This window comes from Eptatretus burgeri, chromosome 2 (genome assembly GCF_056783735.1).
Source record: "Eptatretus burgeri isolate ZD-2024b chromosome 2, Ebu_testis_v1, whole genome shotgun sequence".
Taxonomy (NCBI): Eukaryota; Metazoa; Chordata; class Myxini; order Myxiniformes; family Myxinidae; genus Eptatretus; species Eptatretus burgeri.
Window position 1 is genome coordinate 119,270,736 of NC_140962.1, and position 14,361 is coordinate 119,285,096.

At 48.0% G+C, this 14,361-nt stretch overlaps 1 protein-coding gene across 4 annotated transcripts in view; it reads right to left on the minus strand.

The window, feature by feature from the left end:
• The window catches only part of CMPK1 (cytidine/uridine monophosphate kinase 1), a 41,747-nt gene extending 37,669 nt beyond the window's left edge, over nucleotides 1-4,078 (minus strand). Inside the window, exon 1 of one of the 4 annotated variants that reach the window (XM_085870967.1) lies at nucleotides 3,825-4,078. Coding sequence is in view for 2 of the 4 variants with exons in the window: in XM_085870963.1 (XP_085727089.1) it covers nucleotides 3,530-3,559 (30 nt within the window). In the remaining 2 variants the exon portion in view is untranslated. Of the gene's footprint in view, nucleotides 1-3,379; nucleotides 3,672-3,824 lie in introns of those variants that run through there. The other 3 variants (XM_085870963.1, XM_085870964.1, XM_085870966.1) reach the window with 3 other exon arrangements.
• Nucleotides 4,079-14,361: the final 10,283 nt, after the last annotated feature.

A 14,361-nucleotide genomic window follows, 5' to 3' on the forward strand; every position in this document is an offset into this window, starting at 1 on the left:
ACTTGGGTAGGTCCTCACCAAAAGGGGCAACCAGTGGAGAATGAAGCACTTTGGAAGCACAAAGCGGCCCTACTCGAGGGTCACGTGACACCCCTCCCCAGCCTGTTGGCGGATGCACGGACGTTTGCACGCCGGTGGGCATCTCGTAATTTAAGACGGCCATTCAGCCGCATCCATTTGCTCCAACTTCGGGTTCCTGCCTGGATAAATCCAGGGGGAAACGTGGCCTTGAAACCTTCTTGAATGAGGCCACGATGCGTGTTGATCCGAGCGGAGTGGGATGGCAAGCCACCAGAGGGTGTTTATTTGGCCGATTGGCAAGCCTATGTTCTGGCTGCCAGGATGCATGACTAGCTCCTTTCGGAGCTCAACTATGACGCGCCACCAAGGGCCGAGGTAATCCCAAAAACCTGCGGGTTTAAATTGACCTTAATCCAGATATTCATGTTGATTTTAAAGATTACTGGAAGGGACAATAAAGTGACTGACTATATTGCATCAATAACCAGAGTGGTGTCAAAGCCACCCAATGCTCGCCTGTTTATACATTTATCGTTTTTAAAGGACTAGTCTAACAATATTTTTTATAAAGCATTGCAGTGAAGTCTGATCCAAATAATTTTAAAGCAATATATGTATTTGTATTCAGTAAAAAATAGTGTGGTAGATAAAAACATTAGAAAGGAAATAACTTGCACCAAAAACTTTAACACTTTCACGCTCACGCTCACGCCGGGGGTATCGCTATAGCTCTCTGTTCTTCGAACAGACGAGCTAAAAATGAAATGAAAATGCAAAATAACCAATCTGCAGCTTTTCAAGTGCAGTGCGGGAAGCCGCCACCATAAACGGGAGACAGACACACAGTTCACAATATATAATAGATTGAGAGGTGAACATGATGGTGAGAAGGTGTTGACATAAGTAATGGAATACGGTATATTGTATTGAAAAACGACGATAAATGGGTACAACAGTTACTGTTAGCCATTAGGTTCGACAAACTCGATTCCTGTTGCCTTTCAGTGCATGTCTCGGTCATTCTATCTGAACTCTCACGAATGCCAAAAACATGTCCTGCTCTAATCTCTTGTAATCTAAATGACGAGGTGTGATGTTAAAAAACAAACAAACCCATACTAAACCAAAATATACAGGTAGTTGCACAATTCAAGTGGTCTGACAGATAGGTACAGAGGCAACGCAATTAGATTTGGGCAGTCTAGTGTGGGTTCGATTCCTGACCCAACAATAAACTGTAGGATTGGAGCTTTGCAGGTAGAGTGCTGCATCGCAAAGAGCATCGTACTTCAGGTCGACGTTTAGCTGGATGGTTCCGTCTGCTCGTGTTAACTGGTGGATATTGAAGAAACTGCTTTTTGCAAAGAATAGGTGAGTTATCACCAGCATCCTAAGCCTGGTGGTCACTTAACGGGTGAGGTGGCTGGCTTGAGATCTTAGGGTCTTGTGTTCGAGTCCGTCATTCCATTGAAATAACATCAGGTGGGATGACTCAGCCCGTCATCCTTCCGTGGTTAGCAAAATGAGGACTGTACCAGCTTACTGCAAACTGGGGGACTGCATCAGCGGTACAGCTGCGCTTCCAGAAAATGATGCAACCAGCAGCCGCAGGCTGCATACAAAACAAGAAGCATCCTGAAAAAATTAACAATTCCTGCACTGAAGTTCGTGAAAGACTACAGCCGAAATCTTTCCTCGACCGACCACACATGGTGAGAATAATTTGAGGTCGTAGTAGTGGTCGTAGTAGTAGTAGTAGCAGCATAATTCACACTTTGTTTTACAGATATGTAAAGCGGTGCATGGCACTTTGGCCACATAAAAAAGGTAAATGATGGTGGGTTCAGGTGTTAATAAAGACGATAAAGACCTTCAATGATAAATGAGACCCGTTTTAGTTGAAAAACACGAAGTTGCACGCAAACTAGAATTCCATCAAAAGTGCAATTCCATTCCATCAAATTCATAAGGGTCTTGTGTACATTGCTCTGCAGTTGAAAATGAATTAATTAATTGGTTCACGAGCGCCAGCCAGAGTGACCACTATATTCGTTGTGTCTGTGTGTCTGTGTGTCTGTCTGCCCAGAGCACAACTCCGTGGACTTTGATCCGATCTTTATGAAACTTGGTAATGTGTTCGATATCAATGCCTAGTTGTGTTTTCCTGGATGAGGGTGTGCTACGCCTATTGTGGGCGGAGCCACACCCAAAAAATAGCCATTTATAGGGGGTAGTCGGATTAAAAATCTATCTTCTCCAAAGGAATTGACTGAATGGAATGGGTTCTTCGGTATTTGAATACCAAAATGAATTATCTAAAACTCGTCGTTCGATTTTTCATTTTTGTCCCAACGTCAAAAACTTGGAAAATTGCGAATTTTGACATAAAAAAAAAAATCATTTGCCTTTGAGAGCTAGGATGACAATATTTTTTATGCATAATCTTGAGGTCATTCCCCACCGAAAGTCTTGAAACCATTTTGCTCTATCTCAAACACCTTGCCCGTGGCACCCCCTTCAAGGTTGTTTTTACGCTGATTTCATCAAAGTATGGATAATAATCCAAGGATTGTGAAATTCCCTATCGCTGATATGACGTTATATTGTTCCTGGAATGTTCTGGAGGAAGTTTTGCACCAAAGTTCATAATCCTTGACCTTTAAAGTTCACAAAGGTCAAATTTTCAAAGTTGTGGGACTCGAACCGGGTTTTCGACCTTCTTCTCCGAACTAACTCCAATAAGCTACAGCACTATCCTGTTTCCTTATTTTAATGTCCACAACATTGTTTTGTGATCTCTAAAGGTTATGCAAAGGTCAAATTTTGAAAGATGTTGAACAAAACCGGGGTTTCGACATTTTGCAGCTAATAACCTGTCACTCGTCATGTTGATGTTGATCATGTTGTTGATCATTTTTATAACTAGGTCAAACATTATCACATTGTCTCATCCTTGACTTCTGAAACAATCAACATCGTCAAATACCGCTCATGAACCATGGTCGTCTTCAGACTTGTTCGTAATAAAATTTCATAAAAGCACCGATAAAAGTGCCAACTGGTGCTCATTTACTAAACAAGGAATATGAAAAAAAAACACTTTATATTTAAACACCAATACATCTTCCAAACTAGGAAACCAAAAGGTAACTCCAGGTACAAGGTATGACGTAGCGTCCTCACGTTATATACCCCAGTGAGTATTTCGATTTTAAAACAGACATCAGGAGCAGAGAGCATCACAAGGACAGGACAGTGAACGTCACAGTGCCCGTGAACGTCACAGTGACCGTGAACGTCACAGTGCCCGTGAACGTCACAAGGACAGTGAACGTCACAAGGACACCGAGCATCTTACGTTCAGCGTGATCTCATATCCATGGTGTCCGAAACGACGTACTGACAAACGTGAGGCTGACCAGGCTTACAGAGCAGTTATTCCGAGAAATAAAACGATGAAAGCCAAAAGAGAGTTATTAATGACGTGCGAGCAGCGAGCCTGACTCACGGTGAACTTTGCCATGCATACCCTGACCATTCACGTGTCACCATCCCCTGGTGCGCCACACATAGACATCGTCCCTTTATTTTCTCCCCCAACTTATTCGTTCACGTTTCGTTTCTTTTTATCAGGTTAAAATCGGTTACAATGTTACAGAGCAAACCAAGAAGCATATACCGATGAGATTATCGACGTTACCATCTAACTCGACCACTAGGAATTATAAGGTGGAACACCGGCGGCACCAACAACGTAACGTTGTACACCCGGGGTGTGTTCCGTGAGCACGCGCGTTTCATACCGCTTGCCAAGAAGCTTGCTCGATTCAAAGCCGCTCAAGCAAGCACTCCAACGGAAGGGCATTCTCGGCATCGCTTAACAACATGGCGGTCTCCACTGCAGACGATGCCGCCGAACGCGAGCAAATGCTGCCCGGGCCGTCGTTTTCAGCTTTATTAGACCCTCTTATAATATTTCCCTCCCCCCAACCCAAATTAATTTAATGCGTTCGCAGCGGCGACAAATTACGAGGAACAGGGAAAGAAAGAAAAATAAATATGGAGTCAGAAGGAGGATCCCCCTGCCAAGCTTATTTATACACCTACCGCTGTGCATTTTGGGAAGCGTTTTGCACGTTTGCCGATATTGGCGAATTAGAATGGAAAGTTGGAGTAAAAAAAAAAAGTATTAAGTGCACGTTCCAATAACACAAGCAAGGTACCCACACGCTGTGGGTAGTTTGTATGTGATGATCGAACCAGCACACAGGATCTGATCAAAGCAACGGCTTCAATAATTAAATAATCCCAGAAGGGAAATGATATAGACTTCCGGTAATGCCAGATCTACAAGATCTAGTAGCAACACCCACACATCATTCCCTCCAATGCACATTGGAATCACCATATAAATGGATTGAACCCCAGAGGCATGAAAACTCCAACAAACAAAAAACAAAATCATCAGCATCCAAATTAGCGATGGAGATCAATCATCAGAGAGTCTTTGAAACACTCTGGACATCTAGTGATGCGAGAAGAGCATCAGGAGTGTGGTGAAGCACTGTTCGTTGGAGTGTGGTGAAGCACTGTGCGTTGGAGTGTGGTGAGATACTGTGCATTGGAGTGTGGTGAAGCACTGTGCGTTGGAGTGTGGTGAAGCACTGTGCGTTGGAGTGTGGTGAGATACTGTGCGTTGGAGTGTGGTGAAGCACTGTGCGTTGGAGTGTGGTGAGATACTGTGCATTGGAGTGTGGTGAAGCACTGTGCGTTGGAGTGTGGTGAAGCACTGTGCGTTGGAGTGTGGTGAGATACTGTGCGTTGGAGTGTGGTGAAGCACTGTGCGTTGGAGTGTGGTGAGATACTGTGCGTTGGAGTGTGGTGAAGCACTGTGCGTTGGAGTGTGGTGAGATACTGTGCGTTGGAGTGTGGTGAAGCACTGTGCGTTGGAGTGTGGTGAAGCACTGTGCGTTGGAGTGTGGTGAAGCACTGTGCGTTGGAGTGTGGTGAAGCACTGTGCGTTGGAGTGTGGTGAAGCACTGTGCGTTGGAGTGTGGTGAGGCACTGTGCGTTGGAGTGTGGTGAAGCACTGTACGTTGGAGTGTGGTGAAGCACTGTGCGTTGGAGTGTGGTGAAGCACTGTGCGTTGGAGTGTGGTGACATACTGTGCGTTGGAGTGTGGTGAAGCACTGTGCGTTGGAGTGTGGTGAAGCACTGTGCGTTGGAGTGTGGTGAAGCACTGTGCGTTGGAGTGTGGTGACATACTGTGCGTTGGAGTGTGGTGACATACTGTGCGTTGGAGTGAGGTGAAGCACTGTGCGTTGGAGTGTGGTGAAGCACTGTGCGTTGGAGTGTGGTGAAGCACTGTGCGTTGGAGTGTGGTGAAGCACTGTGCGTTGGACTGTGCCACTGTGCTTCTGGTGGGAAAAACTCCCGTAGCGAAATGGTCTCCTCTTGTTGAAATTCCTCCGGCGGTGTGGCATCAGGCGAAGGAGCCTCATCCATGCTGCGGAGACGGCTACGGTTTCGCCAGTACACATGCCCCTCTAGAGTGGTGATGATGTAGGAACGTGGTGTTTGGTGTTGAGCCGTAATGAGCGCTAGTTCCCAGGTCTTTTACGCTGTACACGAACGCTGTCCCCCAGTAATAATGGCATTAGCTCTTTAACACCCTGGTTATAGAAATGTTTAGCATGTTGCTGTTGCTACACCAACAAACGCCGAACATCAACTGGAACTTGTGGTTCCAGAGCCTGGTCACTACACAGCAGTTGATCTCTGAGCCTCCTACTCATCAGCAGCTGTGCAGGAAGACCTGCCAGTGGTGTGTTCCGGTAGGATAGTAACATCAAATGGGGATTGTGGCCACCCTCGACGGCTTTTCTGAGCCCTTGCTTGATAACCAAACAGGTATGATTGCCTATCCATAAGGAACAAAAAGTTCTCCAGCTATGATGTCATAGGCCACATGGTTTGGTAGCCATATTGGATTTACCCTCAAATCTTTAAAAATCATCTTCTCCAGAACGGCTTGACTGATCGAGGGAAAACTTCACCAACATGTTCCCCAAGCCTTGCGGATACCAGAGTGTTTACGAACAAATAATAGGACACATGGTCTGGCAGCCATATTGGATTGAAAGAAAATCTTTGAAAAATCAAGAATTAGATTGAAAGAAAATCTCTTGAATCGCTTCATCAATCGATGTGAAACATCACAATTATGACCGAGTCGTCATGGGGAATGTGATTTGTTTTTTTTTTTATTTCAACCGGATCGGACGCATGGTCTGGCAACCAGAATTATTTATTTTAAATGTCAGCTCAGAGGTTTAAATCAAACTTTCTTAATGATGTCATAGGTGGCTTTGTTATGACGTCATAATTGCATACCTTAAACGCTTTGGCCAATGAGCATGAAAGTTTTTCAAAGTCATCTCAAGCTAAATTGTATGGGAGGGAGGGGGGGGTTAATGACGTCATCAGGCACATGGTTTGGCAGCCATTTTTTCTTTAACATAAAAACCTTCTCCGAAACAGCTGAACAGATCGAGACGAAGCTTAAAAGGTGTATGATCATCTACTCATGAGGAACGAAAAGTTCTCCACCTATGACATCATAAGTTCCCCACCTTATTGTCAGGTCAGATCAGATTAGATCTGTGACTTGCTGCAGGTATCATGTGAACCTGTACCAACCTGTTTCATGGTCGGGTTGTCAGCGAATAAACCGTCTCACCCACCAGGTTTTCTGGTGAGGAGGGTGTTTGGATATGGACACCCAGCAGGATTAAAAACGAAACCTATCAAAGGGTGGAGGAGCTCCTTGTGAGCCAACGGCCATCCATATCGAGTGCCCAACTGTGTCAGCAGACGTCCTCCTGCAGTTGAGTTACTTTTTATTAGGAAGTTGGTGGCAGGATTTGCACTCCGGTCACCGTAAAACCCTTCATTCCGCAAAACGTACTAAAAGCACAAAGAAATCTGAAAACTCACTCGGTGGAAGTACCTACTGTGCAACTACCCTCCGCTTGGCAGCTCACTGGATGACGGGATTGGGGCAAAGCCTTCTGGTCCTCCACTCTTTGATGATAGGAAGAAAACAACGAGGTAACCTTCCTGGGTCAGATTGCGGTTGTGTGTATCGGGGTGGTGCTGGGGTGTCATTCACCAGACGGCAGTCTCCTTGAGTTAACATGAGGCGGTCTCTTTGGGTGGGTGCCTGGAATGGACTATCCCAAAGAGAGGATGATCACCTGTCTCTGTTATCACCTGAGATCATGTTTGGACATCGGAATTGCAGCACTCTCTGAGGTTCTGAGACCGGATTGCAGCGAGATCATGGCGGGTTGTTACCTCCTACTATTGGTCTGTTTGCTCTGATGGTTACCATGCCCAAGGAGTTGCTGTATCTGTATCCCATAAGCTGACTCCATTGAAAATTGAGGCAACACTAGTCAATGAGCGTATTATGAGACTTGGGATTCCTCACTCATTAGGTGTCATTTCCCTGGTCTCTGTATATGCCCTGACTGAGATGAGTGATTCCACCGTGAAGGATGCATTCTATGCCACGTTAGAGTCTGTGGTTGATCATTGCCCCAGGTGAGATACTCTTCTTGTCTTGGGAGATTTTAATGGATCAACTGGAACTGATTGGGATGGTTATGGGACATGTGCTGGTACCCATGTGTCTGGAACTGTGAACCAGAATAACACTAAGTTCATTGAGTTTGCAAGAAGTCATGAACTTTGGGTGGCTGGTTCATGGTATTAGCACCCACAGGCTCATCGCTGTACTTGGTATTCCAATGCTGGTGGAGTTTGATCATGTACTCATTGGTGGTCGCTGGAAGATAATCCAGAACTGCAGGGTCGACTGGAGTGCTCAGTTCCTCAATACTGACCACAGGATTGTGGTAGCAACTCTGAAGTTTCAGATCAAATTTGGGAGAATGGTACCATCCCAGATTAGGTGGGATGTTGGCAAGGTCAAGGATGAGAGGGTAGCTGAGAAGTTTGTGAACAGGCTGAGTGGGGACCTGGTAGGACTGGGTGCTTTGGGGAATCCTGAAGAGTTGTGGAGTGCCTTCAAGACCACTGTCCTTCTTGTTGCTGGTGGAAGTCTTGAAACTCAACTTCGGTCAAAGAATAATTTTGTCCCTCAAGGGAGATTGGATACCATTGACCAGCGTAGCAGAGCTAGGATGATTGGCAGAGCTGAGCTGTTCAGGGAGGTGTAAAACTGTAACAAGGCGGCCTATGTGTGAGGAATCTGTGAGGGGTAGAGCATCACTTGTGGTCAAGTGATTCTCGTCCTGCTTACAGGGAATTCGCACATTGCATTCTTCCAAGCCCGTCCCTCGGTGTACTGCAGTTAGAGCAGAGAGTGGTCGGCTCTTGACAGAGGAGTCTGAAGTGAAGGCCTGCTGGGCCGGTTACTTTGAGCGGTTGTACCAGGCTGATCCACCAGCTGTCGAGTTGGACATCAGGGGTATTACAACCCCTAACGCTGACTCTCCAATCAACTGTGATCCACCTTGTATGTGGAAACACAGACTCTCGTGAACTGGTTGAAATATTGTAGAGCTCCAGGGAACTGTGGCATCCATGCGGAACTTCTCAAGGCTGGTGGAAATTCTGTACTCATGTCATTGTATGCAGTTCTCTGCTCTGCCTGGAACCCAGGCATCATCCCAACTGACTGGAAGAGGGGTGTTGTTGTCCCTCTCTGGAAAGGGAGGGGTGACCGCTAGGACCGCATTAACGACCTATCAGTGAACGAGTACCTTATTTTGCCTAGTGCCTATCAGCTCATCCCTAGGTGAATTGCCAAATGTCTGACCCTCCCATTTTTTCTGGATGTCAAATGAGTTTAAGAGGGATTGCTTTGGGCTTCTAGTCAATGAAGTTCATTCGAATGTTTCAGTGAATCATTGAATGTTATTGCTCCATAAATCCGAAATTCAAGATTCTCTTTTGTATGCTGATCGATCGTTTGTGGAAATTGAGTTATTTTCCACCACACTGGGATGGTACCATTCTCGTGGATTTCAGCTGCAACTTCAGTGTTGCTACAACAAGCCTGTGGTTGGTATTGAGGAATTCAGCACTCCGGTAGACCCTGCAGTTTTGGATCATCCTCCAGCAACCATCAACAAACACATGGGCAATCTCTTTTGCCACTCCACCAGAGTTGAATACCAACTCCAGCGATGACCTTGTGGGCGCTGAAACCATGAACCAGCCACCCTCAGTCCATGACTTCTTGCAAAGTCAACGAACTTAGTGCTATTCTGGTTCACAGTTCCAGACCCATGGGGACCAACACGTGTCTCATAACCATCCCTATCACTATCAGTACCAGTCAATGCATTGAAATCCCCCAAGACGAGAAGAGAATCTCGCCTGGGGCACTGTTCAACCACAGATTCGAGCGTGGCATAGAATGCGTCCTTCACAGTGAGATCACTCGCCTTAGTCGGAGCATATACAGAGAACAGGGAAATGACACCCAAGAAATGACGAATCCTTAGTCTCACAATACGCTCGTTAACCAGTGTGACTTCAATTACAATTGGAATCAGCATATTGGACAAAGCTACAGCAACTCCTTGGGAATGGTATCCATCAGAGTGACCAGTTCCAAGTAGGTGCATCAGAGTGGCCAGACCAAAGTAGGTGCAACAGGTCAGGTCTGGGAGCATGTACCGGAGCAGCGCGTCGCTGCGTCCACTTTTCGCCGGTACTCCTTGGGCCTCTGTATGGCCATCCCCCAGGCAGATGCCTGGCCTATCCCCATCTCCTTGAGATGCTGATCAACCTACTGCAACCACAAGGCACGTGGTCGTCCACTCATTGGCCCCCTCCACTCACGAGGTTCCCTCACTGAAAGAATCTGGTGAGTGTAATGTACTGAATGGAGATGCTTAGCAGGCAGGCACGAGCGGGGGAACAGTCGAGCCGGGCTGTGTTGCACGAGCGCGAGCGCAGGCGTACTGTGCCCGCGGCTCTCCTTTATTACGTATGCACACGCACAAGCCGCGTTCGACTACTGCATTCCTACGACGCCTCAGGCGGCGCGCACACCTTATATCCCTTGCAGATACGATGACCACTCCGACCACTCCCACACCACCATGCCCTTCCCCGCAGGCCCGCAGACTCCACCACACTCCTCCCCCCTAAAACTATGATTATTAAATGATCAGCATTATAAGAAGCATAGACAACACGAAGAACTTCGGTATAATAATCATGCAAATAAAATGAAAACAGCGAAGTATAACAGCACATCACATCACATAATGCGTGGAAGCGAGCTACTGGAGAAGCACAGCAGCACTACACAGCGAAAACGCCCCCAGGCAGACTTGAAACAGATAAACCTTTCGAGGCCAGACCCCCGCTGTCTGGAACCCGCGGCGCCACCGCCAGACCCAACCGACCTTGGTGGGGGCGCTGAACAGCACCCTTGGCTGGAAGCAAAAAACACTCCCCAACCCCCACGCACCATAATCAGTTGAGATTCCACCGCATGGCCAAAACGGCCTTGAGCGCACCCAGAGAGCCATGCCCCAGGCGCCAGGCACGTCTGACCTCGCTGAAAGCAGAGGTGGGGGTAACGCCGACCAGCGCACGAGTCCCGGCTCCGAGTCGATCTCTGAGACCCACACGGCAGTTAGACGGTAGTAATTCCATTTAAACCCCACTTCAACCATAAGCTCGTTACAAATCAATAGGAATAACATTTGAACCATTGCAAATTCATTTTCCGTACAGCGCGTTCTCTTGATAAAATCCCAGCACGTGACAAAACAACCACCCGTGGCCTGGGGCAACTGGAGGCCAATAAACCCTCTTTATTCGCCCCCACATCACATTGATCATAATACAAATCCCATTGACTGATCTCCGCCAAATCCACTTTCACACGAGAACTGCTGGCATTTATTTCAACAACGTTAAACTGCATCACTAGAGCAAGGAAAAACACATATGCCATGAACAACAACCCACAACCCACATCACGAGTCCGCCTCTTGGTTGTCGACTTGATGTTGTGACTCGCGACTTCCTTTAACGCCACGGGCTCACCGCAACCTGTTGAAGCTGCTCGAACAACACCGCACCTCGCATCATGCACGCAGCCGACGCGCGAGAGCCAATCGCGAGAGCTGGCACGGCTCCTGCCGCTCCCGAACCGCACACCGCCGTCGCAGGCAGCAACGAACGGCCGCTCCCGTCGCATTGACGCGGCTCCCGCCGCCAGAACCTTGCCCTCGGTACTCGACGCAAGCATCGAAGAGAGCACCGAGACGTCGGGCGCTGCAAGCGGCGCAACCGCTTCGCCGGTGTATGTGCGCGATGCGCGGGCAGCACGAGTGGACTCAATTCGACACCCGATCCGTGCCTCGATCACTTCAACCTCCCCTGCCACTGATCTTGTCATCTCCGGATCAATTGGAAGCAGGTCTTGACCCGGGATGGAAAGATCGCTTCGCACACCGCCATCTATGACTGTAACGATGGGCGATGACCCTCGGCCCACACCCCGTAGACGACCTCGAGTGCTCAGACCACCGTCCGAGTGATTGCATTGTAACGCTCGCCCACGACCCGCGCCGCAGGCCGTGCGCGTGGCCGTGCGTGCCTGGCCCATCGCGATGACCCCCAGACCATCTGCTGTGCCCTGACCATCGAGACCTCAGACATTCTCCAGAGCTTGCGCGACGTCCCACGCCGCGTTCGAGCTGAAACGCGTGTCCTCGTTCTTTAGCCGTGGCTTTGCAGAAATCATTCCCCCGACCCGTCGTGCCTCAACAAAACGAACAGTGAGCGCGGCCGTTGCCCACTCGACGTGGCCGAAGTGGATTCCAATGAAGGCGGGCACGCGTTCGTTTGCCGTGCACCGACCCTCTGCCGTGCTCGTGCTGGCGAGACCCTTGGCTCCGTAGCCTGGAAGCGCACGGGTCATTTGCCGCCCTGCACACGCCAATCCGAAGATCCTCGTCGCCAACTGTAATGTACTGAATGGAGATGCTTAGCAGGCAGACACGAGCGGGGGAACAGTCGAGCCGGGCTGTGTTGCACGAGCGCGAGCGCAGGCATACTGTGCCCGCGGCTCTCCATTATTACGTATGCACACGCACAAGCCGCGTTCGACTACTGCATTCCTACGACGCCTCAGGCGGCGCGCACACCTTATATCCCTTGCAGATACGATGACCACTCCGACCACTCCCACACCACCATGCCCTTCCCCGCAGGCCCGCAGACTCCACCACAGTGAGCAGGATCAGCGTCAGGAAAATGAGCCACATGTCCATGGTGCAGGTAACAAATGGTGCAGATGCAGGTGCAGCTGATGTTCACGAACTATGCAGGTAACAAATCTCATTTGAATCTCTCTCAGCAACCGCTCGCTGGACACAAAGTCCGACCAGCGATAGCCAAGGATTCTCCGAAGAGAGCTGGTACCAAAGGAATTAAGTCTCCATCTCAGATCCCTGGTCAGAGGCCAAGTCTCACATCCATGGAGCAAGACTGAAGCACCAAGGACCTGAAAACTCAGACTTTCATCCTCCCGCACAGATACCAGCAGTGCCACACCCCATGATCCAGTGAATCCATGACTCCCCAGGTCCGACCCAGATGTCTGTTGACCTCTGGCTCACAGCCAGCAGAGACATAAATATCGCTGCCAAGGTAAGTGAATCTCTCCGTGACCTCAAGATCCTCGCCACAAACAGGTACAGACAGGGTAGCAGCATCCAAGATGTCAGTGAAAGCCTGGATCTAAGTTTTGTGCCAGGAAACCCGAAATCCCAGCGGCTCCGACTCCTCATTCAGCACCTTGATGGCCACCAAAAGGATATTTTTCCAAAAGGATATTTTATCATAAAAAGCCCTCAAAAGGAAAAAAAAAAGTCACCGCAAAGATGACTGCATCATCTGCAAAATCAAGGTCAGAGATCTTGACATTCCCAAAAGATCCACCGCAGCTTGATCTCTCTGACATCCTCCTCAGAATCCAGTCCATACAAGTGCTGAAAAGTGTAGGGGCCAGTACACACCCCTGACGAACTCCAGTTACAACTGGAAATATGTCAGAGATGGTACCACCACTTCTCACAACACTCTCAGTACCAGAGTATATTTCAGACATCAGCTTGATCAGTTTTGTATGAACCTTGCCCTGGTGAGATCACATATATACTCATGTTACTCGATGTGAAGTTAAGTTTTTGCTTGCGATATTGGTCCAGGCTAAACTTCCATGTGCACATGCTTGTCTTTTATTTGTTATTGAATAAACAGCTTAAATTGAACTAAAAGTTACTTCTGTCTAGAAGTAGCCAACAACAGAATTGGCAATGGGGACAGGATCAACAGCCTTCATCTGGGGAGAGGAGAGCATCTCTGCCTGGCGATCAGCGAACACCGGCACCAAAGATGAAGGTGAGAGATCTCTGCTGGAGCGTGACTTGCTCCCACCAGGCAGACTGCCCTACTTCTCTCTGTAGATACTGCACAGTCCCAAAACAACATTTAAAAGGTAAGAAGATTATATATAGGTGTTTATTGAGTAAAATAAAAGATTTTGAGGAGTTTTGTCAGAAAAAGGTCCGGCGATACTCCAGAAGAGATAAAGGGATTTATTGTTCCTTTAGTTGGGTAACATCTTGTGTTTTTATCAGAGTGCTGAGTCACAGAGGGGGGTGGAGGCATTGTACAGAAGGTTGTTTAACAAGAGGTCAGGAATCGGCATTATAAGGGGGGCACTGTGCATGATGTACAAGTCGTCGAGTCATGCAGATGGTGGAAAGATGCAGGTAATTGCCACAAGGGCAAGTAACGAGGGTATTTTGTACCAAGGTTGCGAGAGCCAGGGGTTAAGAAGTGTGAAGAAGTCGCTGTAAATAAGAGTACTGACGAGTGCTCGGAGTGACTAGAAGTACGGTTATGGCTAACCAGCACCAAAAGGAAGCAGATGGCGATGCTCCCACTATGGGGTCAAATACCCCATACGAATAAGACCTACGGGTCGAGTTCTTCGAAAGATTTAAAGTTATGGGCAGAGTGGACCGAAAAAGCAGAGATTTAATTTCCCTGAAGGGGGTACGTTCCACCGGGATAGAATTGAAAACTTGAGAAGGGAGCTAATGAAGGGAGAGAGAGAGAGAGAGAGAGAGAGAGAGAGAGAGAGAGAGAGAGAGAGAGAGAGAGAGAGAGAGAGAGAGAGAGAGAGAGAGAGAGAGAGATAAAACAACATGAAAACTGGTCGATTGGAAGTTTTTTGGTAGATGGGCAGAAGAGAGTCTTAAAAGAGAAGAGCAA